We start from the raw sequence: 23,357 nt of genomic DNA on the forward strand, positions 1-23,357 counted from the left end.
CGAGGGCGATGACCGCTGCAGGGTCAAAGGGTGTTTAATAACTTCCTGCTTTCTCAGGGCCAAAAGGCACGCGGAGCCTTTTTTTTATTGCTTTTCACTCGGTCTTGCAGCCCGATTGCTCAGCTGCCTGCCGTTGGGGTGGGGAGGGCTGGGTCTGCAGCAGGAACCTGGGTTTCTGCCGCGGTGCCGAGGCGCGGGCTGGAGGCATCGGGCACGATGGGCACCCGCAGCTCCCCCCGAGGCGTTCGATGGTTTCCCCTCGTGTTTGCTTGCTCCTCGTAGAAATGTGCCCGGTGAGAGTTTACCCATCAAAATAGACAGAAATGGGGAAAAATCTTAATCCTCGCTGCTAAATTCAGCCGCCTGGGTTTATTTAGCCAGGAAAAGTGTTTTTCTGGGCTAAACCCTGACACTGCAGCACCAGTTTTGCTCCCAGATCTCTTTTTTTCATGGGTGCCCCATGATGCTTTTGGGGCATGGTTTGGAGCATGTGCTACAAGGACGAAGCACCAGAATAATCACAGCCCCAGCAGTTTTTAAGCACTTTGGGGAGCAGTTCTCAAGCAGAGTTGGAGTTTACTGCTGTCCTCAGGCTCCTAAATGATGCAACGTCAGACCTGGGCATTAGCATGAATTTACCGTGGCTGCAAAGCTGGCGATGAGCACCTCTGCTCAAAACGACTCCGTTTTGGGGGTCGGAGGAGCTGGTAGGGGCAGAGTGTGAAGGATTCGCTCTGCTCGGCGCATCCCACGCAGAGCAGGCTGCCAGGGATGGACCCACCACCAGTCCTTGGGTTGCATGGTGTCCTCCAAAAATCTCTGCTTCGGGAGCTTTGGGTCTTGCTGCTGCTGGGTGTGAAGCCCCGAGCAGGCAGCACTGCTCCCCGTGCTGGTTTTTGGTGGGGCGGGGGATCCACCGAGACGTGGGGAGGGAGCTGGGGGCTTCGCTGCTGGGTCCTTGTGAAACAAAGGTGCTGGAGGGGGAGCCCGGTGCCTGTTTTAACCCCAGTGCTCTCTCCCCCCAGCCATGAAAGCTGACCGCAAGCGCTTGAAAGCCGAGAAGACGGACCTGGTGAGCCAGATGCAGCAGCTCTACGCCACGCTGGAGAGCCGCGAGGAGCAGCTCCGCGACTTCATCCGCAACTACGAGCAGCACCGGAAAGTGAGGCTGGGCGCTGGCGTGAGGCCTTCGGGTTTTCTTTTATTGCACTGGGGGAAAAAAGCAGCAAAATGGGGCTTAACCCCTTGCAAACGGCGAGCAACTTCCCTGCTGCGGTTCAGACCCTGCAGCAGGGGAATGGTGAAGAAAGGGAGGAGGCTTTATCACTTAGCAATGATAAACGAATCAGGCCAGAGATTGTAATTAGCTGAGCTGGTTTTCAAAGCTCAGGTGGGGCTTTTTTGGGGAGGGTTTTGCTTTTATCCAGTCTTTTTTTGCTGGCTGAAACCCTAAGGCAGCTCGTTTCCGAGGACGTGCTTTACGTGGGGCCCGTAAGGTTAGGAGCTTGTCAACCGCACAAACCATAGCACGTTGCTTGATTATAAATAGCATTTTTCTGGATGTTTTATGGACAGAAAGCCGGGGGGTATAGGCACAGTTTCCTGTTGTGCTCATGGTTTGCCTGCGTGGAGCCGTCCACCAGTGCGAGCGAGCGTGGGAAACCAGCTCAGGCGGCTATTCTGGGCTTTTTTCCATGCAAGGGGAGAAATTTGCTATTTTTGAAGGCTGGTGCTTAAGGAGCAGCACTTGCAGCCAGCTTGGGGTAGGCCGGGGAGAGCCTGAGGGACATTTTTCCCCTTCTATAAGAAATCCCTTGCAATTTCCAACGCGAAGGGGCACTGCAGGAGAAGCAAATAGTTGGGTCGAGGTGCTGGCGTAAGTCTTCAGCTTTCGGGCACAGTGCAGGCACCCTGTTTTGGGGAGCGGGCATCTCATTTCAGGGCACGGGGTTGCCAGTGCCTGTGGGGGAGAGCTGGGGGGTGTCTTCTGGCCGTTCCCCCCATCCCGACGGCTTCCCCGGCTCGCTGTAGGAGAGCGAGGACGCAGTGAAAGCCCTGGCGAAGGAGAAAGACCTGCTGGAGAGGGAGAAGTGGGAGCTGCGGCGGCAAGCCAAGGAGGCGACGGACCACGCCAGCGCCCTGCGCTCCCAGCTCGACCTGAAAGACAACCGCATGAAGGAGCTGGAGGCCGAGCTGGCCATGGTGAGCTCAGCCCCTGCTCCCACATCACCCGCCCATGCCCTGGCGTGGCCGCGGGCTCGAGCTGCAGAAGCATCCGAGCGGCCGAGGGTCAGCCCTGTGCACTGCTGCGGGCTCTCAGCTCAGCAGCTCGAGGGCTTGGAGACCCCGGGGAGTTTTGATGAGGTTCCGTGTTCGTTGCAGTATTGCACCAGGGTGTTTGCAGCAGTGCTGCTGCGCTGCGTTTGAGCCGCGATGCTGCATCGAAGCTTTTGTTGCAGTATCACAGGGGGTATATTATATACCACCGTGAGTATCGGGGATAAATGTTGGCCCCAGCGCCGTGACACCTGCACATAGCATTGACTACGATCACTGTGTTGTGGCAATACTAGCAGGAAAAGAAAAAACATGGATGGAAAAGAGCTGAGTGTCCTTGCTGCAGGGATTTGGCCGTTCACCTGCAAAGGGCAGGGTGGGTTTTGCGCCACGCGTTGCTGCTGCTCCTGCAGCTCCAGGAGACGTCTCTGTTTTTCTGCCCCCCTCCGCCGTGTCCTCCCCAGGCCAAGCAGTCCCTGGCCACGCTGACCAAGGACGTCCCCAAGCGCCACTCCTTGGCCATGCCGGGCGAGACGGTGCTGAACGGCAACCAGGAGTGGGTGCTGCAGGCCGACCTGCCGCTGACGGCCGCCATCCGGCAGAGCCAGCAGACCCTCTACCACTCGCACCCCCAGCACTCGGCCGACCGGCAAGGTGAGACCCCGAGACCTGGGCACTCAAATCCTGGGGGGGGGGTCCTGGGGTGAAATCCGCAGCGGGAGCTGCTGAGCTTGCTGAGCCCTGCACGGCCGTGGCTGCCTTGGTTAGGGTGGAAATCTGCTCACCAGATGAGTATTGTCAGTCGCATCCAAAGTTTGGCAGAGTGGGCTGGGTCTTGCATGGTTGGTACTTGGGTTTTGCAGAGGTTTGGGTTTCCCACAGGTTTAGGGTTTTGCACGGGTTTAGGGTTTTGCACAGGTTTGGGTTTTACACAGCATGCCGGGGTTTTGCATGGGGGATGCTGGGGTTTTGAGTAGCGTCTGGGTTTTTGCATGGAGGGTACCTGGGTTTTGCACGGGTTTAAGTTTCGTACAGCAGGTTGGGGTTTTTAGCGGGGCGTGCTGGGGTGTTGAATAGGATCTGGGTTTTTGCATAGGGACTGCTTGGGTTGTGCCTGGGTTTAGGTTTTGCACGGCAAGCTGGGGTTTTGCTGAGGTGGTGCTGGGGATTTGAATGGGATCTGAGCTTTAGCACAGGTGGTGCTGGAGTTTTGCACGGGGGGACAGCGCTCGCGTGAGGTCTCGGCTTTTGCACGGGGAGTTAGAGGTTGCACAGACGCAGGTCTGTGCCTGAGCTCTGCCTCCCTCCTGGGGGGATGCTGCTGACCCCCTGCTGCCTCCCCTGTCTCGCAGCGGTCCGGGTGAGCCCCTGCCACTCCCGGCAGCCGTCCATCATCTCCGACGCATCGGCGGCAGAAGGGGACCGCTCGTCCACGCCGAGTGACATCAACTCACCCCGGCATCGGACGCACTCGCTCTGCAACGTAAGTCTGGGGGGGCGTTAGGGGGGGGTGTCCTTGTGGGGTCCCCGTGCTGCGTTCCCGCTGTTTCAATGCCCTCTGTCCCCTCCTGCTGCAGGGGGACAGCCCCGGACCGGTACAGAAGAACTTGCACAACCCCATTGTACAGGTAGGGCACCAAACCCCCTGTGCCAAAAAACCCCAGAGCCCTTCACTGGGGAGTGGTTGGGGGGGTGCTTGGAGGCAGCAATTTCAGACCGCACGCTTCGGGTTTTAAAAAATAAAAATAAAAAAACTTGTTGGGAATTTTAAGTCTGGGCTGTCCCAGACTGCAATGATTTGTCCCCAAATCCAGCTAAGGTGCTGGCTGTGTTCTGAGCCCAGCACAGCCTCAATTTCAGTAGGGCACAGCCTAGGTCGCATTACGTTATTTATTTTGCCCCCCAAAGCTGGGGTACTCATGCAAGAGATGTAAGCAGAGCCTTGCTGTGGCCATCCCTGTGTAGCAATGATTGCTTTAAAAGCCAAATTCCCGGTAACATGGGGCGAGGGGCAGCAAGATTTCCCCGTGACTTCAGATGCAGCATTTCAGGAACTCTTCTTTGGGTCTGCACCTCGTTATTACTTGGGACCAGCACCGTTCTGGGGATCAGGACTACTCAGCCCGGGCAGGGAGGTGCTGGCACCTCCAAAGCATGCTTTAAGCCCAAAGAGGCTCATATTTGCCACGGGCAGGGGGATCAGCGCCAAACTCAGAAGCAAAACCCCAAAAAGAGCCCAGCTCAGCGCTGCCTTCCCGCAGCTCACCGCCCGTTTCCCCGCGCCCTGTTCCCTTTGCAGTCTCTGGAAGACCTGGAGGACCAAAAACGGAAAAAGAAGAAGGAGAAAATGGGCTTCGGCTCCATCTCGCGGGTGTTTGCCCGGGGCAAGCAGCGCAAGTCCCTCGACCCCGGGCTCTTCGACGGCACGGCCCCCGACTACTACATCGAGGAGGATGCGGACTGGTGACCCCGAGCGCCGCTGTACATCCCCCCCACCCTGCGTGTGCATACCCCTGCTGTCGTGTTGTAATTTCGTTCCCTCCACACCCTTTTATTCCTTTTTTTTTATTATTATTATTTTATTTTTGCATTCCAGTAACTCTTCCTTCTTTGTCCGTCGCTTCGGTTTTTGTCGTTTTGGGATTTTTATTATTTTTTCATTTTTTTTTTGTTCTCCCCTCCTTCTTTTGATGAAACTTGAAACTTGAAGGACTGCTGCGTGTCTGTAAATAATGGGAATCTTGTGCACTTTGTGCTTGTGACGTCTCTTGTCCGAAACCGCTGTTTTCCGGAGCCTCTGGAACCCGCCTTGGAGAGGGGGACCCTGCCGTCTTAAGAGACCTTAAAAAAGAAAGGGACTAAAAAAAATAAACAAAAAACCACCAAAATCACATTCGCCGTGACGTCCCCCTGGCCAAAATCCGAGGAGGCAGCACCCAGGCTCGTCGTAACGCCTGCCGGTCTGGAATAAGTGTTTTCCCTTTCCTTGTGTTGTTTTAATTTATTTGCACAAACCCAGAGAGGAGCTATTCTAACTAAATTATTGCAGAAATTTTGGGGGGGGTTTTATATTTTTCCATGTTGGTGGGGAGGGCTGGGGGAGGAGGAGGGGGCTCTTTGTACTGTACTGTCCTGGGGCGCTGCCCGCGGGCGGGAGGATGTGGATGGGGACCGGGGACCAGCGCGGTCGGACGGCCGTGAGCATCCTCGTCCCGGCTGCGAGAGCACTTAACGCCTTGGAAAAAAAAACACACAAAAAAAAAAAAAAAAAAGCAACCTCAACGTTTTCTGGGAAATAAGGCTTTTCCCTGCTTTGTTTTTCCCAGATTTGGGGTGCTCGCCCTTTGCTGGAACTAAAACTGGGGGGAAGCGGCGCAAGCTCGGAGCCGGGGGCAGGCGGCATCGTGGGGCAGCCCTGGTTTTTGGGGCATTATTGTCGCCGGGGCGCTGGGTACGGCCGCGGAGCTCACGCTCCAAAATCTGCTCAAAACGCCCCAAAATCACCCTGCCGTCAGCCACTTCCCCCCCCCCAACCACCACTAACACGCGCCGCGCTCTGCTTACGACAAGTACCTTATGCTTTAACGCTTACGATATAATTTGAAGCTCTTAAAAAATGTATGAAGATTATTTAATAACGCTACGATAGTGTATTATTTTTCTTAATGCCGATAACGCACGCCCTGTTTCTAAGGGGGATATTTTGTCTTAAATCCCAGGAGCTGACCTGCAGCTGCCCTCGTGCTCTGTATTCCCCCTAACGTGATGATGCGGGGGGGCCGTGGCGGTGCTGGGGGTGGGCCCGGTGGCCTCTGTCTCTGCAGAAAAGCATTTTTTATACATTTGTCTTTTTTGTTGTTGGTTTGTTTGTTTCTTTTCCCTCTCTTTGCGTTTTTCTAATTTAAACTCTCAACCAACAAAACAGACGAGCAATCTCCTTGTTATCAAGTAGTTTCCTTTGCATTTCAGCTTTTTTTTTTTTTGTAAATTAGGAAATAATTCTAAAAAAAAATAAAAAAACGACTAAGAGGATGATTTATTTAAAAGAGAACTTCGAGAAATAGCATATGGATTATGGGTAACATTAGATTTAACTTTTTCCCCCCGTGAGTGGGGGAGGATCCTTGAAGGCATGGATGCAAATATAAAAAAAAAATAAAAAAATTATAAAAAATCTAAATAAAGCTTATTTTAAAGTATGGAGGAGCTCCCTGTGGTGTAATTCCTTGCCGACCTGCCTGTGCCAGGTGGAGACTGGGGGCTGATATGGGGGGTGGGGGGGGGCGAATGGGTCGTGGGAGGGTGGGGGCAAAATTGGTGAGAACTGGGCTGGGGGGGATCCCAGCAGTTTTGGGGTGGGGGTGTCCTGCACCCTGGGGCACCCCAGCGCACCCCAGCCATGATGCCGTCCCCATCTCGCTTTGGATTTGGCCTCGATGCCAAACGGGAGCAAAACGCATTGTCTTACGGTTGTTTTCCGCCCCAAATCTGGAGGGATTTGGGGTCGGGTTCTGCAAATGAAGGGCGAAGTTGGGACCAGGTATTTCCCCATATTCTGCTAGCGTTGGGTGCCTGCTGGCTTTTGGGGCTGGAGGATGGAAAGCATCAGAACGGCAAGAGAACTGCTGGGACATAAAAAAGCTTTTTTGTGGCTTGATCCCTGGCTTTGGTGGCTTGTGCCAGCCCCCAGCCACAGCCTGAAGGGTGTTTCAAGCAATTGAAAGAAGGGGAAAAAAAAATAAAAAGGCATTCGATGCCAGCTGGCTCTCCAGCTCCGTTAACTAACATGGTAATAGGGTGTTAATGGGAATAAAACCCATTATTGAGGTGTACCTGTGAGGAGATAAGCCTAGTGCAGACTGTGGCCAAGGCTGCCACACATAGAGCTGTTTCCCTCAAATATTTGTTGATGTCCTTAACCTGCAGCACGGCAGTGAGGCCAAAGTCAAGCCACGGCCCTAAAAGCCTGCAGTGCCTGCGGTCAGTGGCAGCGTGCCCACGTCCCTGTTGCTCCCAGGATTTTGGGGGTCTGGGGATTTTGGGGGGCTTGTCAGACCAGGAAGCTGACTTGGAAAATGTGACCTAAAGGGTAAGGCTGTGCTGGAAAAACCCAAACCTGCGTTTTCCCTGCTTTGGGGAGGACGGGCACTGAGGGCTGCGGGAGGTTTTCTTTCACTGCTGCATTTTGCTGCATCCTCACCGCGTTCCTGCTGCGATGCTGCCATCGTGTGAGCAGCCCCGAGCTGCAGCCCAGTGCCCTGCCGCTGCGTCCCTGCGTCGTGGGAGCCATGCACCAAATCCCCACCAAAATCCGGCCGTGGCCCCTCGCTGCCCTACACCCCGGGGCTTGAAAAGGCCGAAAATCAGAAATCCCCTGAGGACGCAGGACGTCGCCAGGCACCGCTGCTTTATAGGGGTGTGTGAGCCAGCAATGCTGGTGCCGTTTCTGCCTGGTGCCGTGAACCCAGGCTGTGTTTGCCCAGCTCTGTGCAGAGCTGTAGATAAGAAGCAGGTCAGAGAGTTTCCAGCCAGGACGCGGAGGTGAGAGCTGGGCAGGTTTCCTGCCCTAGCCCCGGTTCCCTGCAGCTCCACACCTCCCCGTGCCTCGTCCTGTGTGCTGAGGGGCACAAGCTGCTGCAAGCAGCAAGGAGCAGAGGCAGTTTTTGGGATGGTCACGGGCTGTGGGTGATGGGGACACTGCTGGTGGCAACTCCCCAGGTGCTGCCTCTGAGGCTGCTGGGGTTTATTTAGGCTCTCTGATGCAGGAACATGTCTGAATTTGTAAACTTCTGCTCTGCTTTTAGCACCGCAGCGCTTCTCTCCCAGCCTCGCTGTGCTCTGGGTGTCATCTTTCCGAGGCTCTCATAAAGCAACTCCCTTCCCCAGCCAGGACTCACAAGCCCAGAGAAAAATAAAGTTATTCGCCCCCCCTGCAGTGCGTGGCAGCAGCAGCAAGGGAAGGCTTCTCCCTGCGGAGAGGGACTGGGATCGGCGGCAGGTCGGTGCCTTTATTTTCTTTTCCACCTTCCAGGCTTGTGCGTGCTTGAAGCAGAAGGTGACCTCACGCGGTGGGTGGACCGGTCGGACCTGCAGCGTGTCCCCAGGATCCAGCAGCAGCCCCAGGGATCCCCTGGGCACCAAAGTGCTGGGGGGACGGGGGGAGCGGAGCCGGTTCCTCTGCTCCCCAGGACGATGCAACCTGCAGATGCCCAGGTTCAGCACCTGCGCTCTCCCATCATTCCTGCAGCAGCAGGAGGGTGTGGAAATGTCTCGTTTTCCCAGCTCAGGGCTGCTGGTTTTCCTTCCTTTTGAACACGCAAAGCAGGAGCCCAGCCTGCAGCCTCGGCTCTCCCCCCCCCGTCCTGTCTATGCGCTCCCTGGCCCTTCAGCTGCTCCAAATTCAGAGGACTTTACCCATTTTGGTGACTGCAAACTCAGGCTTTCAGCAAGCCCTGCTGCGTGCAGAGCTGCCAACAGCAACAGCGTTGTAGAAACAAAGCGTGGCCTTAGCAGGTGCTCCTGACATCGGGGCACAGAAGGCAAGGCATAGAGAAGGGGAATACCAGTATGGACCAGTGCTTGGTGCTGGGAGCTCTGTAGGGCATGTGCCAGGATTCACCTGCCCAGCTGGAAGCAGCCGGCGGCCCTCTCTTCTTCAAGGGGGGCAACGGTCCCGTTAATGGAAGGGGCTGCAGAGGGATTTTTAGGACTGGAGAGCTGGAGGGAGGAAGCCGAGCATTGCCCTCAGGCCCAGGAGCTGCTCTTGGGGTAACCGGGATCGCGGTTGGGCTCGGAGCAGAGCCCCCCAACTGTGGGCATGGCAGGGGCCACCACAGGCGGCTCTGGCGGAGCTCCACGGCTGGATCCTAATGGAAAGGTTTCCTGCACCCCGTGATGCTGCCAGGCTCTGTCCTGGGCTTTGCAGGGGTGCAAAGCAGCATCCCCTAAGCAGAAAGAGGCAGGGGAATCCAGTGCTGGTATTTCAGGGGGTGGGAACCAGCTTTGCAGGAGCCTGCACTTTAAATCCCCCTGTAACGACGCCCTTGTCCTGCTGCCACGAAAAAGTCCGTTTCTGGCCCCTGTTCAGCTTTGCGGAGAGGGCGAGCAAGAGCACAAGGAGCCCATTTAGGACTCTGCCATCTCCGGTTGCGCTCCCCGGGGACCCACGGCAGGATGGCAGGATTTAACCCAGCAGCCGGCGGTGCTCGGGGGCCGACGTGGCGATGGAGCGGTGCTCGGTGACCCCGTGCCGTGGCAGCACCGCTCCCTGCGCAGGATCAGTGGCAGCAGCGCCAACGGGTAAAGTTCATTTTTTTCTTCACGTTCTCGCAGTTTCCCTGCGGAGAAGACAACTCCCTGCTCGAGCGGCTGGAGTTGCTCTGAGACAGTAGGTTGGTGCGGCTGGGGATGCTCGGAGAGGTGGGAATTTGCCTCGCTGGGTGGCCAAGCCCTAAAATGCAAAATGAGCAGTACAAAGGGGGGAAAAAAAAATACACCTGCCCATGTCGTTGCGTGTCATCGTAGCACGGTTCAGCGGCCCTGATTAGGGCGAGACGCTATCAGGCACGGGGAAGGGCAGCGCTGGCGTGTGCCCTGAGGAGGAGCGGGGTGGGTGAGTCAGTGGAAAATCCCCTGCACGTGGCTGGCGGGGGGGTACGGGGAAATGGGGACGGGGCGAGGGGGTTTCCACAGCTCCCCCAGATCACGCAGCAGGGCTGGTGCATGTGTGGTGGTGAATTGTGGCAGCTCCCGCGTTTGTGAGGACTTTGTGGCTCAGGGATGGGGAAAGCCACGGTGGGTGGGCACAAAGAGCTGCTCTGTCACTTGTGGGGGGGGGGGGGGGGGGGCGCCTGAGGGGCGTCCCAAATGGAAGTGGGGTGCTTGGTGGTGTGTTGGGAGCGAGACGGGTTTCGGTCATGCCTGTCCCGGGTGCCACAAGGATGGTGGTGGGGTTGGGGGACAGTGGTTGGATGAACCCCAGCTAAGCCCGTGCCAGGCTGAGACCTTTGGGTCCCGGGGGAGCTCTGGTGTGGGCCAGGAAGGTGAAGCCCCCCACGGGGAAGTGTCCTCAAAGCAGGGGGAGAGGGCAGAGGGACAGGGGGGTTGGGGATGGCCCAGTGGTGGCCGTGGGCACCTCGTCACCCCAGGCAGCTCGGGGCGGCCGTCCTAAGGGAAGGGAAGGGGAAAGGCTGGCCCTCTGGGGGGCTTGAGGGGATGGTGCAAGGCCAAGCCCCGTGCCAACCCCGCCGGTGCTTTTGGGGCTGAGTCCTGCAGGGCGAAACGTGGCGGTGGAACCATGTCTCGCGAGCCCTTTGCTGGAGGACATCAGTCCTGGGAACTGAGCACTGGCCAGTGGGGTTTCCATTGTTTGTATCACCACAATTCTTCCAAAAATGATTGTCTTGGAGCTTGAGAAAGCTCCAGCAAACCTGCGGCCATCTCCCAAGCGTGGGTTGTGCCGAATCCTTGGGTGGGAAGGGGAGGGTCGCATCCGGACCCCCCACAGGTCCAGTGCTGGGTGTTCCTCGGGGGCTGGCAGCTTTCCTGGTGTGCTTTTGTCCTCCTGGTCTGGCTTGGCGTGTTTCTGTGTGTCACGTACAGTCACAGTGCGTGCCTGCCCCTATTGACTTAAAACCGAGCCGTCCCAGGCCCCGCGTTACACCCAGCGTTGCGGGCAGAGCTGCCGGGCAGGTCGGGCGCGAGGGCGATGGGCACCGAGCGGTGCTCGATTTTCTGAGCCAATTCTGAGCAATTTTCTGGAAAGATGGGGAGCGCTTGGGGGGCTGGAGGCATGGAGGGAGGACGCTGAGGCTTGGGTGTCCTGGCAGAAAGGGAACCACCCCCCCCCCCCACCATGGAGGCAAGGAGTGAGTGGGTGTGGGGCCAGCGAGCCCAGCCCTTTGCCGCCGCAACCACTCGGAAGTGGATGCGATGCCTTTGATTTGAACTGTGCGTAATTACACGGGGGTGGAAAGCCAAGGGAAGGGAAGTGCCTGGGGAGGGAGGGCTGGGCGGCCAGCCGTGCCTCCTCCGGGACAGCTGACGGCAGGGGATGCTCGGCGGAGCTCGGCTCCACGGCACGGGGGTCTCCCAGCCCGGCTGGAGCCGACCTCTGCGGGGAGCTCGGGGAGGCGAGGGCTGGATGGGGCCCTGCCCTGCGCCAGCTGGAAGCCTCCACCAGCAGCCCAGGTAGGTGCCTGCCTCCCCAAAAGCACCGCAAGTGCTTCCTGATCTCGTTTTTAGGAGGAATCGATCGGCTTTCGGGGCTCAGCCGAAGTGGTTGAAAACCCCAGGTGAATTTTGCGGCCGGTGCGCAGCAGCAGGAATCCCTGGCAAACTTTCACCTGTCTCAAAACCCCCGTCCCCTGCTCGCCGAACACCGGTGCTCTGTGCTGCGCCGCGCTGTTTTGCTCAGCCCCAAAAATCGCCATGTCCGTCCTTTCCGGTCATCTCATGTGGGCTCCCCGCATGCCTCTTTTGTTTCTTCTGCTCGCTTCCTCCTTCCTGCAGCCCCTTCCTCGCTGCTGCCTCAGCAGCCGCCAGTTCCTGTCCTGCAGCCCCCAGCTCCCCGATGGTGCCCCCGCTTCGTGCTGCAGTCCCAGGAGGGGTCTGGCCAACACCCCCCCAGCTTGCCCCTTCTCCAAGCCAGGCGCTGCCACCCTCCCTCCTCCCGGCTCTGACTGCAAAACCGTGCTTGGCTGCTTCCCCCGAGGAGCGCTGGGTTTGGCAGTGCTCCCAGAGTGAGCCCGGCGAGGGCAGCTCCCAGCACAGCATGCGGCTCCGGAGCTGCCCCTCGGCGGGGATGTGAGGTGTGGGGAGAGAAACAACACAAGAAAATGCAATGCCGGGGTGGGAGTGGGGTGCGGTGGGAGCTGGCTGTTCCTGTAAATCGCAGCGGGTGTTATTTGTGCAACTCACCCCTAGGAGAAGGCTGCTTTCAAAGTTTCGTGGTGCTGTCGGGGCCCAGGGAGATAAAGAACGTTGATGACATTATAGGGGCACCAGTGATGCCGAGGGATGGTGCAGAATCCCTGGCAGGGACTCACAGCCCTGATGCACTGCCAGCACGGGAGAGGGGCTGGTAACAGCGGGGGTGGCTTCTGCTGGCCACAGTGGCGATGTTGAAGGAGGTGGAGGAGTTGGCTTGGGCCGGGCAGGATATCTCAAGGGCAGGGGGGGTAGTGCCTGAAAGCTCTGCCAGGCTCAAGAGGAGAGTTTATTGAGATGAGGCAGGTCACCGGAATCCACAGGAAGGCTTTTAATTCCTTTCTCAGTGGCAAGAAATATCAGAATTGGGAAATTTCAAAAAAACAAAGGTGCAAAGTACGATCGGAAATAAACCAGGGAAAATAGCGAGCCGAAGCACGGGGAGTTTCCCAGGCTGGTTTGTTTGTCCCAAGCCTTTCTGCAGCAAGCACAGGTGGATTTAACTGAGCCAGGGAGCCCAGAACCAAAACCCCAGTGATTTACTGCCGAAGGCCAAGTCTTGAAATAATTATCCCAGCCTCCATGTATGGGAAGTGTCTGGAACTTGACTTGCTCTGCAAGTGGCTCGATGGTAATTTGTAGTCAGATTGTGGCTGGTTTTCCTCCAGCTCCTCTCTCCAGCAGTGTTTAGCTCCTCACCCACTTTTCCCTGGCTTGTGGCGGCGCTGGGGCTTGGAGCTCTCCTCGGGGGGAGCGCGGCTTGCCGGGTGGGCTGCAGAAGGGTGCATTAAGGAAAGGAGTGGATGTAAAACAACTCTTGAAGTGCCTGGAAGAAATGCAAAGAGCAATCAGCCAGCGCACAACGCTGGGCACTCCTGGCAGGGAGCACAAGCAGCAAAATGGGGGCATGCCCGAGTAGTCTGAACACCGCTGTCCCTCCGTGTTCTTACGTTTCCTGGGTGAGATGCTATAAAACCGGCTGGAGGTTAGCCAAAACCAACAGGAGTTGGCCAAATCAACAGCTCCTCCCAGCTCAGCTGGGTGACCTCTGCTTATTTCTCTCCCTGCTTACCCGGCTGGGACAGGGGATCTGGACAGAAATATTCCTGATGGTGGACCAGGGATAATTTGGGTGGGGATAATCAGGGCCAAAACCGACCCGCTGTGCAAGGAGGTGTTCTTCTGAGGGCGTTGCTGTTGTGCAGCATGGGCTCGGCATCGCAGGCAGTTGGTTTTGTGACTTTTCAAGGAGTTTGGTGTTGCCTGGGGCTTGAATCCTCCTGTATGCAGGGCTCTGCATGAGGGTGCTGCCGCTGCAGGTGGGTTTTGTGGAGGCCAAGCTTGTGGGACACAAATTAGTGACCAAGCTCATGGGTCACAAATTAGTGACCAAGCTCGTGGATCTCAAATTAGTAGGAGCAATCGGTAATGAGAAGGGTGGCTGTGTGCAGACACACAGATGAAGGGAGGCTGCAGTCCGGAGGAGCTGCCAGGCTGCCTGTTCCCTGGGGCTAGGGGCAATGCAAGGAGGAGCTCAAGGAATTACCCCCAGCTCCGAGAGTCTCAGGGCTCACCAACACAAAGCTTGGGCAAAATCCGTGGGATTTCCAGCTCTGCCTTGGCTGTTGGGAGGACCTTGGTGCCGCAACTTGGAAAGAAAGCTGGCAGAGGTGGCTGCGGACCCACCAGCCCTAGGACCAGCTGGGGAAGAGGGAGAACCGTGGCTGCACTGAGCAGATGGAAGCTAACCTACAGTGGGCTTGGTGTTCTAAGGGGTTTTTCATAATAGATTTATTTCTCCAAATCTGACTTGAGCCTCAGTGCTTCAGCATTGCAGTAACGACTTGGAGACACCGGGGCTGTGGGGCTCTGCCAGCAGGATGGGAGCTCCTCTTTGGCAGAGGCTGAAGGTGAGGCTGTGTCCCCGGCACCTCTGCCGTGCCTGCTGACGGAGCAGCCCCACAGGTGTCATGCCAGGCTCTAAATGACCTCCTTTTCATCTGAGGTGAAAATCGTCTTGTGTGGCATGAGCTGGGCTGTCCCCCAAAGGGGCCGTGCTGTGCATCCCGCGCCGACCTCACCCGGCAGGTGTGGAGCAAAAGAGCCCTGGAGCTCAGACTGCTCGAGCTCGCTACGTGACAGCGTGGGGGGTTTGACCTGTTCCCCGAGCTGCCAGCTCATCACTCGTGATCTGACGACAGAGGTGTTGCTCCTGGAGCCTGGGCAGGAAAGCATTGTCATGGGAGGCAAGGAACACAAAGGTCTCGCAGGGCTGGGAGGAGCGTGGGTGCTCACTGCACACCCACGAGCAGCGAGGTGTCCGTGCCTCCTCGCGAGTCTCCCCGCTGGGCTGGTGTTTCACCGGGAGCGCTGGGGCACGGACGTAGCACGGAGAAGGATCAGGTGCCTCCTGGCTCGATCTTTGCTGTAAAGACGTGCCGATGCGTGGTGGTTGTTTTTTGCTGAAGGTTTGTTAAGGGAAGTCAGAGCAGGGAGGCCGAGCGGCAGCTGCGCCGTGCCGGTTTAATGATTCGGAGATCCAGGTGTAAATCATTGACAGTGGCGAGCACAAAGACCGCAGGTGTGCGTGGGATGGGGACAAAGGTAGCTGGGGCGGCAGGGAAGCCCCTGTGCCGCCAGCGTGGTGGCAGGGAGACGCAGGCAGGGGTTGCGGGTGATAGCTGGATCCCTTTCCTGGAGGGGCAAGGTGGGCAGCACGGGGTGCGTCACCTCGGTGCCAGCAAGCTGGGCGAGCGGGGAGGGAGCGGAGCTGCATGAAGTGCCCTCAAGACGGTGAGTAAGGACCGGTTACACACGGCTTGGCACAAGAATGGAGTGGAGTCAGCAGGCAAAGCAGGGATAGCGTGGGAGAGCAAGCTGTCGGGTTTGCTGGCCTGATGGTACCACGGGGGTCGGGGGTTCCCCCTCCTCTTGCTGCCAGCCCTGGGAGCACCGCATCACAGGTGTCCTGCTCTGCCTCGTCTTCCTCTGGACGTCCTTGGAGAGACGATGCCGGCCACAGAGAGACTTGTGGTCAGTTTTCTGCTTCCCTGGAGCCTCCAGGTGCAGTACCTGTCTCCGTGCTCTCTGCTTTCCTTCCCCTTGAGGCCTCCTCTGCTCTTCTAGAGGCTGCAGCAGCCTTCTCCAGCCGTTGGTGTCATGGCACCAGGGTTATGGCTACGCAAGCAATGGCAGTGCACCCTGGTAAGCCAGAAGGAGGGATAATTCGATGGAGAGAGCGGCTTAGACATAAAACCTTGTGGTTTAATCTAATTTGCCCTCTCTGCAGGCGAGGGATCTGCATACAACTTTTCAGCGCTGCGATGATGGAGGAGCTTGGAGAGGGGCAACGTGCTAGAGGGAGGCCAGCGGTGCTGGGCACGTACATGGAGAGTTAGAGGCAGAAAAAGTGGTCGTTTCTGAAACCTCGTATTCCCCTAAATAAAAACCACTAGTGAGTGGGCTGTTTCTTTCCTTCTCTGCCACTCACGACAAATAAACGGCCGAGGTCTGTGCTGAGGAGCGGTGCTGTGTGTTGGCAGGATGCGAGAGCTGAGGTCTGCGCTGAGTTACTGGCACGGGCAGATGCTAGCAGAGCAGCACGTCGGCTGTGCTGGCCTGTGTGCCATGTGCGTTCTCTGTCCTAAAACCCCAGGAGCAGTTTGTGAGTGAGATCTCAGCTGGCCGATGTCTGTCTGCAAAATGCCTGGCCAGCTAGCGTGGAGATGGGAGCTTTTTTGTATAGGCGTATGTGTATCTAACGATATATTAAGAACCAAAGCATCCAGCTAAGAAGGGAAGACCCAAAATCAGAAGCAGGGTGCTGATAAAGATCAGACCAGAGGGGATGGTGAAGTCAGTGTAGCTGATGCAGTGTGCGTTTGCATGTCTTTTTCTGAAGAAAATGCTCCAGTCTGTCAGCGTGGCTTTGGAAGCGAGTGAGCAGTAAGGAAATGGCAGCTCTGGTGGTGCTGGCAGCGGTCGGGATCCTCTGCCCTTCCTTGCTGCCGTGTGATGGGAGAGCAGTCCCAGGACTGCCAGTCCTGCTCCGCCCTGCATCTGAGTGGCATGCTGGAAAAAAACTCCTGGAAGAGGCTTTGCTGGACTGATGGCAGCTGTCCCATTTTTGCCTTCAGTGACGGAGGGAGTTGAGAAATGTGCTGAATGAGCCCCAGCAGCACTGGGGAGGAAGGGTTGGAGGACTGGGGGAAGGAGCTTTCCGACTCGACGAGCCTTGGAGGGCTGCAGCAAACCCTGGGAGCGTGGAGGGCTGGAGCCACGTGCAGCCTGGTTGAAGGGGGTGAGCAGCATCTGCCAGCGCCTCGGGGCACCGGTGTGCTGGAAATGGGGCCGGATGCAGCGGAGGGTGCGTGAAGGTTTAGGAAATCTGATGCAATTTGCCTGTTGCAAGATTTTCCAAGCCTGTGGAGGTCAGTGGGTTCACAGCACGCCTGCAGCATGGGTGCTGCCCGTGGTGGTGCGGAGAGGTGCGGGGCTGCCGTCCCGGCACCGGCAGCACGCTGGCAGCAGTCCCACCGGGAGAGCAGCTTGGGCTTGCAGGTGGACTGGGGACAGCCAAGGGCCCCTGTGACAGCAGGTGCTGGCCCCTCCGCCAGCACCGGCGATGTTTGTCCATCCTGAGCTTCTGAAGATGAAACTTTCATCCCACGTGGCTCTGGATACCTGCTGCAGAGTTAAAGCTGTGGGTTTTTGAGATCACGTTTGTGCTGTCAGTTCATAACCATGGGAAACATTTGCAGGCTTGTCTTCAGACAAGCAGCCCTGGCTGGATTTCTAGCTAGGGCTGTCAGGAAGGACCGGGACGTGGGAAGGAAGGGAGCTTGGGGTGGGTGAAGCCATTGCGTGCGCTGACTGCTCCTTTGTGGAGAACTGAAAGTCGGGACCACCACGGTGTGCTGGGCTCCCCTGGGAGAGCCCCTTGGCTGAGAAAAGCCCCGAGGAAGGGCAGGCAGAGCGGGGCACCTGCGGGAAGGCAGGCGCCAACCCACAGCTTTGTGTAGGAGGTCAGAGGCTGCTCCTGGGAGCGGCTGTGGCTGGTGGAAAAAAAAAAAAAAAAAGCAGCTCTGTTAGCATCGACTTCCTTGTTTTAATTGCTCTCATGAGTCAGGATTTTGTAGAGGATGTTTGCAGCACTACTTTTTAGGACGGGAATGATGCTTGGGGGGAGGTTGGGGGCACGTGGGGCACAGAAGCCGACAGCCCTGGTGCGGGGCTGAAATCAGCTGTGGGATCTCTTTGGGAGCCTCCAAAGCATTCGAGATAAGTGGGGTGAGGTGGGAAAGTTCGCTCTGTGCCCTCCCTGTTTCCGTGTCTGGCTTGCGTGCCTGCCTTTTCCTGCAAGTGGCTGGAGTCGGTCTGTTTTCTGGGAATGCTGCTCGACTCTGTCCCGTGACCCAGCGACCGAGGCGTGCTCTCGGGCTGAACAAGCTGGGACCATTGACCTGGACTGCCGTGACGAGGGGCGAGGCTGTACATGGGAAAAGTGAGCAGCAGCATCCTGTCCGAGGGATGGCTTCTAGCACAAGCAAGCTTTGCAAACCCAAGGCTGGGGAGGAAAGGAAAACCAGCAGGCTTGTTTGTGCCCTTGCATGCGGTTTTTGGCACAAGCAGGATGTTGTTCCACACCAGCTGCAAGATTGGTGTGGAAATCGGGGGGGGGGGCTTTGCTGCCCGCATGCAGTTTTCAGTAACAGGTTTACGCTCCTAGCTGCCATCCCTCCTTGCTGAGGTCCAGGAGGCAGGCTGCCAGAAGATGCAGTCATGCGTGCTTATTTTAGGAAAGCAGGCGCATCCAGTGTTTGCAGCTGAGAAAATGCAGAAATTCAATCCAGGCCGGGTAGCAGGAGTTTGGTTGGCTGGGTCACAACTGCAGCCTGGTGCCTTCGTCTGGATACACCCAGGGGACTCGACAGGCGTTATTCCAGGGCAGGTTAACGCTGCCCAGAAGGGAGCAGTGGCTTTGCCGTGGGCTTTTCTGAGGCTGTGCTTTCGACTCAGCCTGTGCAGGCAGCAGCCAGGAAAAGCTGCACGGTCGCCTTGGCTGGGAGAGCACTGCTTTTGCTTTCTCTTCCTTGTGCAGGGAGGGTTCGAAGGGCAGGCAGCCAGCTCCACAATCAGCCGCTCTCGATCTTTCACAAGGGAAAAAAAAGGAGAAGTAATAGAGCCTGGGATTTTTTTTATTTTTTTCCGAGTGGTTTCAGGTTAGTTCATACTGGCAGCAGCAGTTTGGGTAAGGCTCTCTCCATGCAGCGAGGAGCAATGCTCCGAGCCACAAAGGTTTTTTTTTGGAGGAGCAGCTGCTGTGAAGAGGTCGGTTGTTGCTCTCAAAAGGATGTTTAATCTAAGTTCCCAGCAAATGTTACTAATTCTGTTCTTTCCTAAGGTGGGTGTGTAATATGGCTAAGAAGGTAGCAAAGGGTCAGACTGTGGTTGAACATACCTGGTGGGTAGGCTCCCCTGTTCTTCAGGAAGTTAGAGATTTAGGAACATGTTGCATCTTGTGGCTTCCTTCGTGCTGCTGGGGTTTGATAGGGCTGGAGAGGAACCCTCGGGGTGGGAACGTGATGCAGGCGGTGAGGCTGCTCAGCAGAGGACTCGCACCTGGGTGAAATGTCACGGGGCCGGTGGCAGCGTAGGTGGGAAAAAAGCTGGGTGGGAAGAAGAAGAGCCAGTGGCACTAGTTGATTTTTAGGACAGTGCACCTGAGCCGTGGCGTGGAGGGAAGCAGCCCGCATCTGGGGTCGATGCTGCTCTGCAGATCCCCTTGGGAATGGGCAGCAAGGACCCCGCTGCCAACGGCTGTGTTATGCGCTCTCCACAAGGCGCGGTGTAATTAGATTGCCAGCATCAGCAGTCCAAAAATGACGTTATCTTGCTTGCTAGCTGCATCATGTCCCATGGCAAGCTGAGTAACCACTGCTTTCCTTCTCTCCCCAGGTCTCACTGCCTGCTCCGGGAGGGCACCGCACGCATGGTAGCTGGCCTGGCCGCCCGGCGCCGCCACGGGTGCTGTGAGGTGGCCGCCGCGGGCAGCGGGCGCAGGACGCGATGGCCCAGTCCCGTGCCAACGGGTCGCACTACGCACTGACAGCTATAGGGCTGGGGATGCTTGTCCTGGGCATCATTATGGCCGTGTGGAACCTCGTCCCCGGCTTCGGCCCCACCGATAAGCCCACCGCCCATTCCAGCAACAGCAGCAAGCCCGACCGTGGCAGCGGGGGCATTTTGAAGAGCAAGACGTTTTCCGTGGCGTACGTGCTGGTCGCGGCAGGGTTGCTGCTGCTGTTGCTCTCCATCTGCTTGAACATCCGCGACAAGAAGAGGCGGAGCGAAGACATAACCAGGGTGCAGCACCAGGCATCGGCAGAGCCCTCGCAACAGGAGGACAGGTGAGTCTTTGCAAGGGGAAAAGGGCGTGGGACGGAGGGTAGAAATGACACCAAGGGCTTTTTTTTTTTTCCTCTTCCAGGAGGTTGTGAGCAAACAGCAGTGTGTGCTCAGATGAAGGTGGGCACGGCTCATGGTTTAGGGTACAAGCTTGTTTTATAGCTCAGGACGAAATGAACCCAGCTGTATTTACGGTGTTGTGGGTAAAAGGAGGCAGTGTTTGTATGTAAGCTCATGCTTTGTTGGTCCGCACGCTGTATGGCCTGGGGTAGCGCAAGGAGATGCGGTTAATGGTTAACGCAGGAGAGACGGGTGGCTGCTGCGAGGTGGACGAGGAGCTACGGAGGGGTGGGGAAGAGGAGCAGGAAGGCTAGGGCATGCTGTCTTGGTCAGCGTGGCTGGTGGTGCCACAGAGTTGTTCAGCTGCAGAGGTGCAGTCAGCAGCTGAGGACCCAATGTGGACCTGCTGGAAGTGTGCAGGGCTCTCCTGTCTGCCTGGGGATCCCTGCTGCACCTTGCAGACCGTGTTCTGTCCCCACAACACGGGCTTGAGTCTGTCCAGAAAAAGGCAGCGGGTGGTGGAGAGGAAAAGAGAGAGGAGGCAGCAGGAGAAAGCACCTCTTGTGGCTGCTGCCCGGGGAATGATGCAGGTGAGAGCTGCTGTGGGTGGCTTCAGAGGGAGGTAGTTTGTGTGCTCAGAGCCTCTAAGAAACCTCTGACACCCCACCAGATGTTAAAAGCACCTGCCTATTGCAGAAGCAGCGCGGAGCATAGCTGTGCAGACTGCATGCAGGTACCCATGGGCACATATTTCTTAGGGGGGACCTCTCAGCAGAGAAACTGAAGTGATATGCCCAACCAGACATATATCCCAGTGCCATGGCAGGGTGCTGAGGTCCCTTCTGAGTGTGTTCTGAGTAATTTGTGGTGAGGTGAGGAGAGAAGTTGGTGTTCTGCTTGGGGAACTTCTTGGGGAACTGCTGAGAGAGATAAGAAGAGATTTTGTGGGCAAATAAATTGATAATCAAGTAAAGACGTGAAATAGAAACAAGTCTGAACATAGGTGAGGTTGCAGCCTGTTCAAACTGTCATGAGCTGGTATATATAAGGTGGATGGGCAAATATTCTGTCCTTTATTTTTGGTTGTGTTTCATCTCCTCTCTCTGCCTCATACCCGCCGTGAAGCTGAAACCACGTGCAGCTTATGTTCTCTTCTTATCTCCTTCAGCCAAGAAGAGGATGAAGACACATCCTCCCGGTACTACGTCCCCAGCTATGAGGAGGTGATGAATGCAGGCTACTCTGAGCCCCATAACCCGGACAGGAGCCACAGGCTCAGCGTCTCACTGCCCTCCTATGAGTCACTGACTGGGCTTGACGAGGGCGCACAGCCCCAGGGAGCAGTCAGCACGGAGCCAAGCGTGGAGCCCGGCACAGAGCGGCCTCCTGGTCGGCACAGCTCACGCCTGAGCAAGCGCCTGAAGCCCCTGAAGGTGCGGAGGATCAAGTCAGAGAAGCTGCACCTCAAGGACATCCGTCTCAACCTCGCCGACGGGAGCAGCACCCACCCCATCACGATCGAGCCACTGACACCCCCGCCAAAGTATGAGGAGATCCAGGAGAAAGCGCTGGAGAGCCAACAGATTACATAGAGAGGAGAATTTGGTGATTCTGCGGGTTGAAAACACTTGGAGAGGCTTGGGCAGAGGGTGCGGGAGCATTTGGCACTCCCTGGATGCTGAAATATTGAGGGAGCAGTCGATGGAGACTGCGGCATTGCACGGACAGGACCATCTCTTCCCAGGATGGTGTTGTGTCAGATACCACAGGGAAATGTCAATGTGTCTGCTGCTGTGAGGGACACAAAGGTCGGAAGGACTGGATATGTGTTTTGTGTTGTTTTAAATTAAGGACAGCCTAACGTATTTTTCTCCTTTGTGCCTTGCCTCAACAAGAGGTTTTGAAGCCACCCAACTGCTATTTAGCAAGAATTTTCCAAAAGGAAAAAGGAAATGTTCTTTTTTTTTTTTTTTTTGGTCTTTTCTTTCAGAGTAAGGCAAGCAAAAGTGTCAGATCAGTGCCGTAGCTGTTCTCTGCTCCAGTCACCGGTGGGGTTGGGATAGCGGCATGGGGCCAGCCCAAGCCCATGCAGAGTTGTGTGCTTGCTGGTGCAAAACAGAATGAAATGAGCCCTTAAACTTGTCAGACTTGTAGGTAAGGCTTTACCCGTAGGAAGTTTCTTACTGGCATCAGTGCCCGTGCTCCTGTGGGAGAGGACTGTATTTCTTGCCTCGGTGGTTTTCTCTTTGTGCGTTGTGTTGGGAATTGAAGGGACAGTTGGTAAATGCAGGGGGCTGGGAGCTGCAGTAATGTACCTCTGCCAAGAGGTGTTCAAGACTTTCTGGGTGCAAAACGACTGTAGAGCGTGCTGTGCAAGCAGACCTTTTCTAAATAAATATTTTGTACATGGTGTGTGTGTGTGTGTGCATTTGTGCACAGATGGCTGTTCCCACAGAATGTAAGCCAGAGCTGCATGAAATCAGGCAACTGTTTTAGGATGGATGCTGCTCCTCTGTCATCCTGGAGCTACGCTACCTCCTGAGCTTGCAGCAATGCCATGGCCTACAAAGTCATGAGCATCCTGCATTCTCAGCCACGTATTCCCTCACCTCGTTTGAATGTGAAGGGGTGGATGGAGATCTAAAACTCTCCCAAGTTTGTAGCAGATGTCCATGCTGTGTTTTTGTTGAGAGGATGCTGATATTGGTGTAGGTACGACCTGTCCAATGGAGGTTGACTTGGTGATAGGGTAAGCAAAAGCTATGAGAAGAGTGCAAATGGCCAAAACAAAGACAAGAAAGAGATTCTGGTCCAAATCCATATAACAGTATATCTGGTGATTTATGGCTTCATATTCCATCTTATTATTTCTATTACTGTAATCACAGGATATTCACTTGGTTGTTCCCCAAAGGACAGCATGATCTCAGATGGGCAGAATAGCATCATATAATAAGGGTCTTCCTCAATCAAACGAAGGGAAAAAGAGTAATGGAAGATCATTTTAACTTTCCCCCAGCCTCATGTGCCTCAAAGAGCCTGCCCCCAGTGGGAAGCAAGTGCTTTAATTCCTTGCTGAGTTAGCAGGTTCTTCCTAGGGTGTGACTCTGGTCAAAACATTGGACCCTGAAATCTTCCATGAAAGATATATCTGCAGGAACACAAAGTCCTCTCTCCCTGGTGACAAAATGCAACCGTAACAGTTGTCCTGCAAAATGTAGATAAATGTCAGGTTAATAATGTGAGGTCTTTTGTCTGAGTGGTTGGGTGTTGCTGCTTTACCAGGACATCCTGTGTCATGAAACAATCTGGGAAAAGCAGAATCTTTCTCAGTGCGCAGTAGAGGAACGAAGCTGAGAAACTGATATAGAATGTAGTGACCACAGTGAAACGTCGTGTGACCAGTGTAAGAATTCTGTGACAAATGTGCAGATGGCTAATGAATATCTGCTCCTTGAACTCTGGTAGTATTTGGAAAGCAGGGAAAAATGTGTGATGCTAAGGAAGGTGAGTGCTTTCCACATTTTGACCGTCACTGTATGAGGATGGCTCATCCTCTGTGTGAAGGTGAGGTTATACTGCAATATATATCGTCGATGGTAAGAGTAGTTATTCCTGAAGGTGAATATGAAGAAGGGGAGAGATGGCAGCTGTCTTCACCGACATCCTACATGCACCTAACCCAG

At 56.0% G+C, this 23,357-nt stretch overlaps 2 protein-coding genes across 8 annotated transcripts in view; both read left to right on the forward strand.

The window, feature by feature from the left end:
* The window catches only part of KAZN (kazrin, periplakin interacting protein), a 185,413-nt gene extending 178,972 nt beyond the window's left edge, over positions 1 to 6,441 (forward strand). For all 4 annotated transcript variants that reach the window (XM_035557514.2, XM_050714885.1, XM_050714884.1 and 1 more), the window contains 6 exons: positions 1,026 to 1,162; positions 2,032 to 2,202; positions 2,742 to 2,931; positions 3,630 to 3,760; positions 3,855 to 3,905; positions 4,577 to 6,441. In XM_035557514.2, coding sequence (XP_035413407.1) covers positions 1,026 to 1,162; positions 2,032 to 2,202; positions 2,742 to 2,931; positions 3,630 to 3,760; positions 3,855 to 3,905; positions 4,577 to 4,744 — 848 coding nt within the window. In that variant the 3' untranslated portion in view covers positions 4,745 to 6,441. The remainder of the gene's footprint in view (positions 1 to 1,025; positions 1,163 to 2,031; positions 2,203 to 2,741; positions 2,932 to 3,629; positions 3,761 to 3,854; positions 3,906 to 4,576) is intronic.
* Positions 6,442 to 11,202: 4,761 nt separating this feature from the next.
* On the forward strand, positions 11,203 to 22,081 carry TMEM51 (transmembrane protein 51). 4 transcript variants are annotated; one of them, XM_035557625.2, is made up of 3 exons: positions 11,203 to 11,466; positions 19,162 to 19,613; positions 20,840 to 22,081. In XM_035557625.2, exons 2-3 carry the CDS (start codon positions 19,273 to 19,275, stop codon positions 21,261 to 21,263), a joined length of 765 nt encoding a protein of 254 aa, XP_035413518.1. In that variant the 5' UTR covers positions 11,203 to 11,466; positions 19,162 to 19,272; the 3' UTR covers positions 21,264 to 22,081. The 4 variants fall into 4 exon arrangements, with proteins under 4 accessions (XP_035413518.1, XP_035413522.1, XP_035413519.1 ...); XM_035557629.1 differs by lacking the exon at positions 11,203 to 11,466 and adding an exon at positions 16,387 to 16,504; XM_035557626.1 differs by lacking the exon at positions 11,203 to 11,466 and adding an exon at positions 17,357 to 17,707.
* Positions 22,082 to 23,357: the final 1,276 nt, after the last annotated feature.

This window comes from Cygnus atratus, chromosome 21 (genome assembly GCF_013377495.2).
Source record: "Cygnus atratus isolate AKBS03 ecotype Queensland, Australia chromosome 21, CAtr_DNAZoo_HiC_assembly, whole genome shotgun sequence".
Taxonomy (NCBI): Eukaryota; Metazoa; Chordata; class Aves; order Anseriformes; family Anatidae; genus Cygnus; species Cygnus atratus.

Excerpts from the sequence above, each read along its gene's own strand:
- TMEM51 (XM_035557625.2), top strand. The coding sequence starts at position 19,273 with ATGGCCCAGTCCCGTGCCAACGGGTCGCACTACGCACTGACAGCTATA. Across the intron at positions 19,614-20,839 it reads CCCTCGCAACAGGAGGACAG|CCAAGAAGAGGATGAAGACA; the intron begins GTGAGTCTTTGC and ends TATCTCCTTCAG.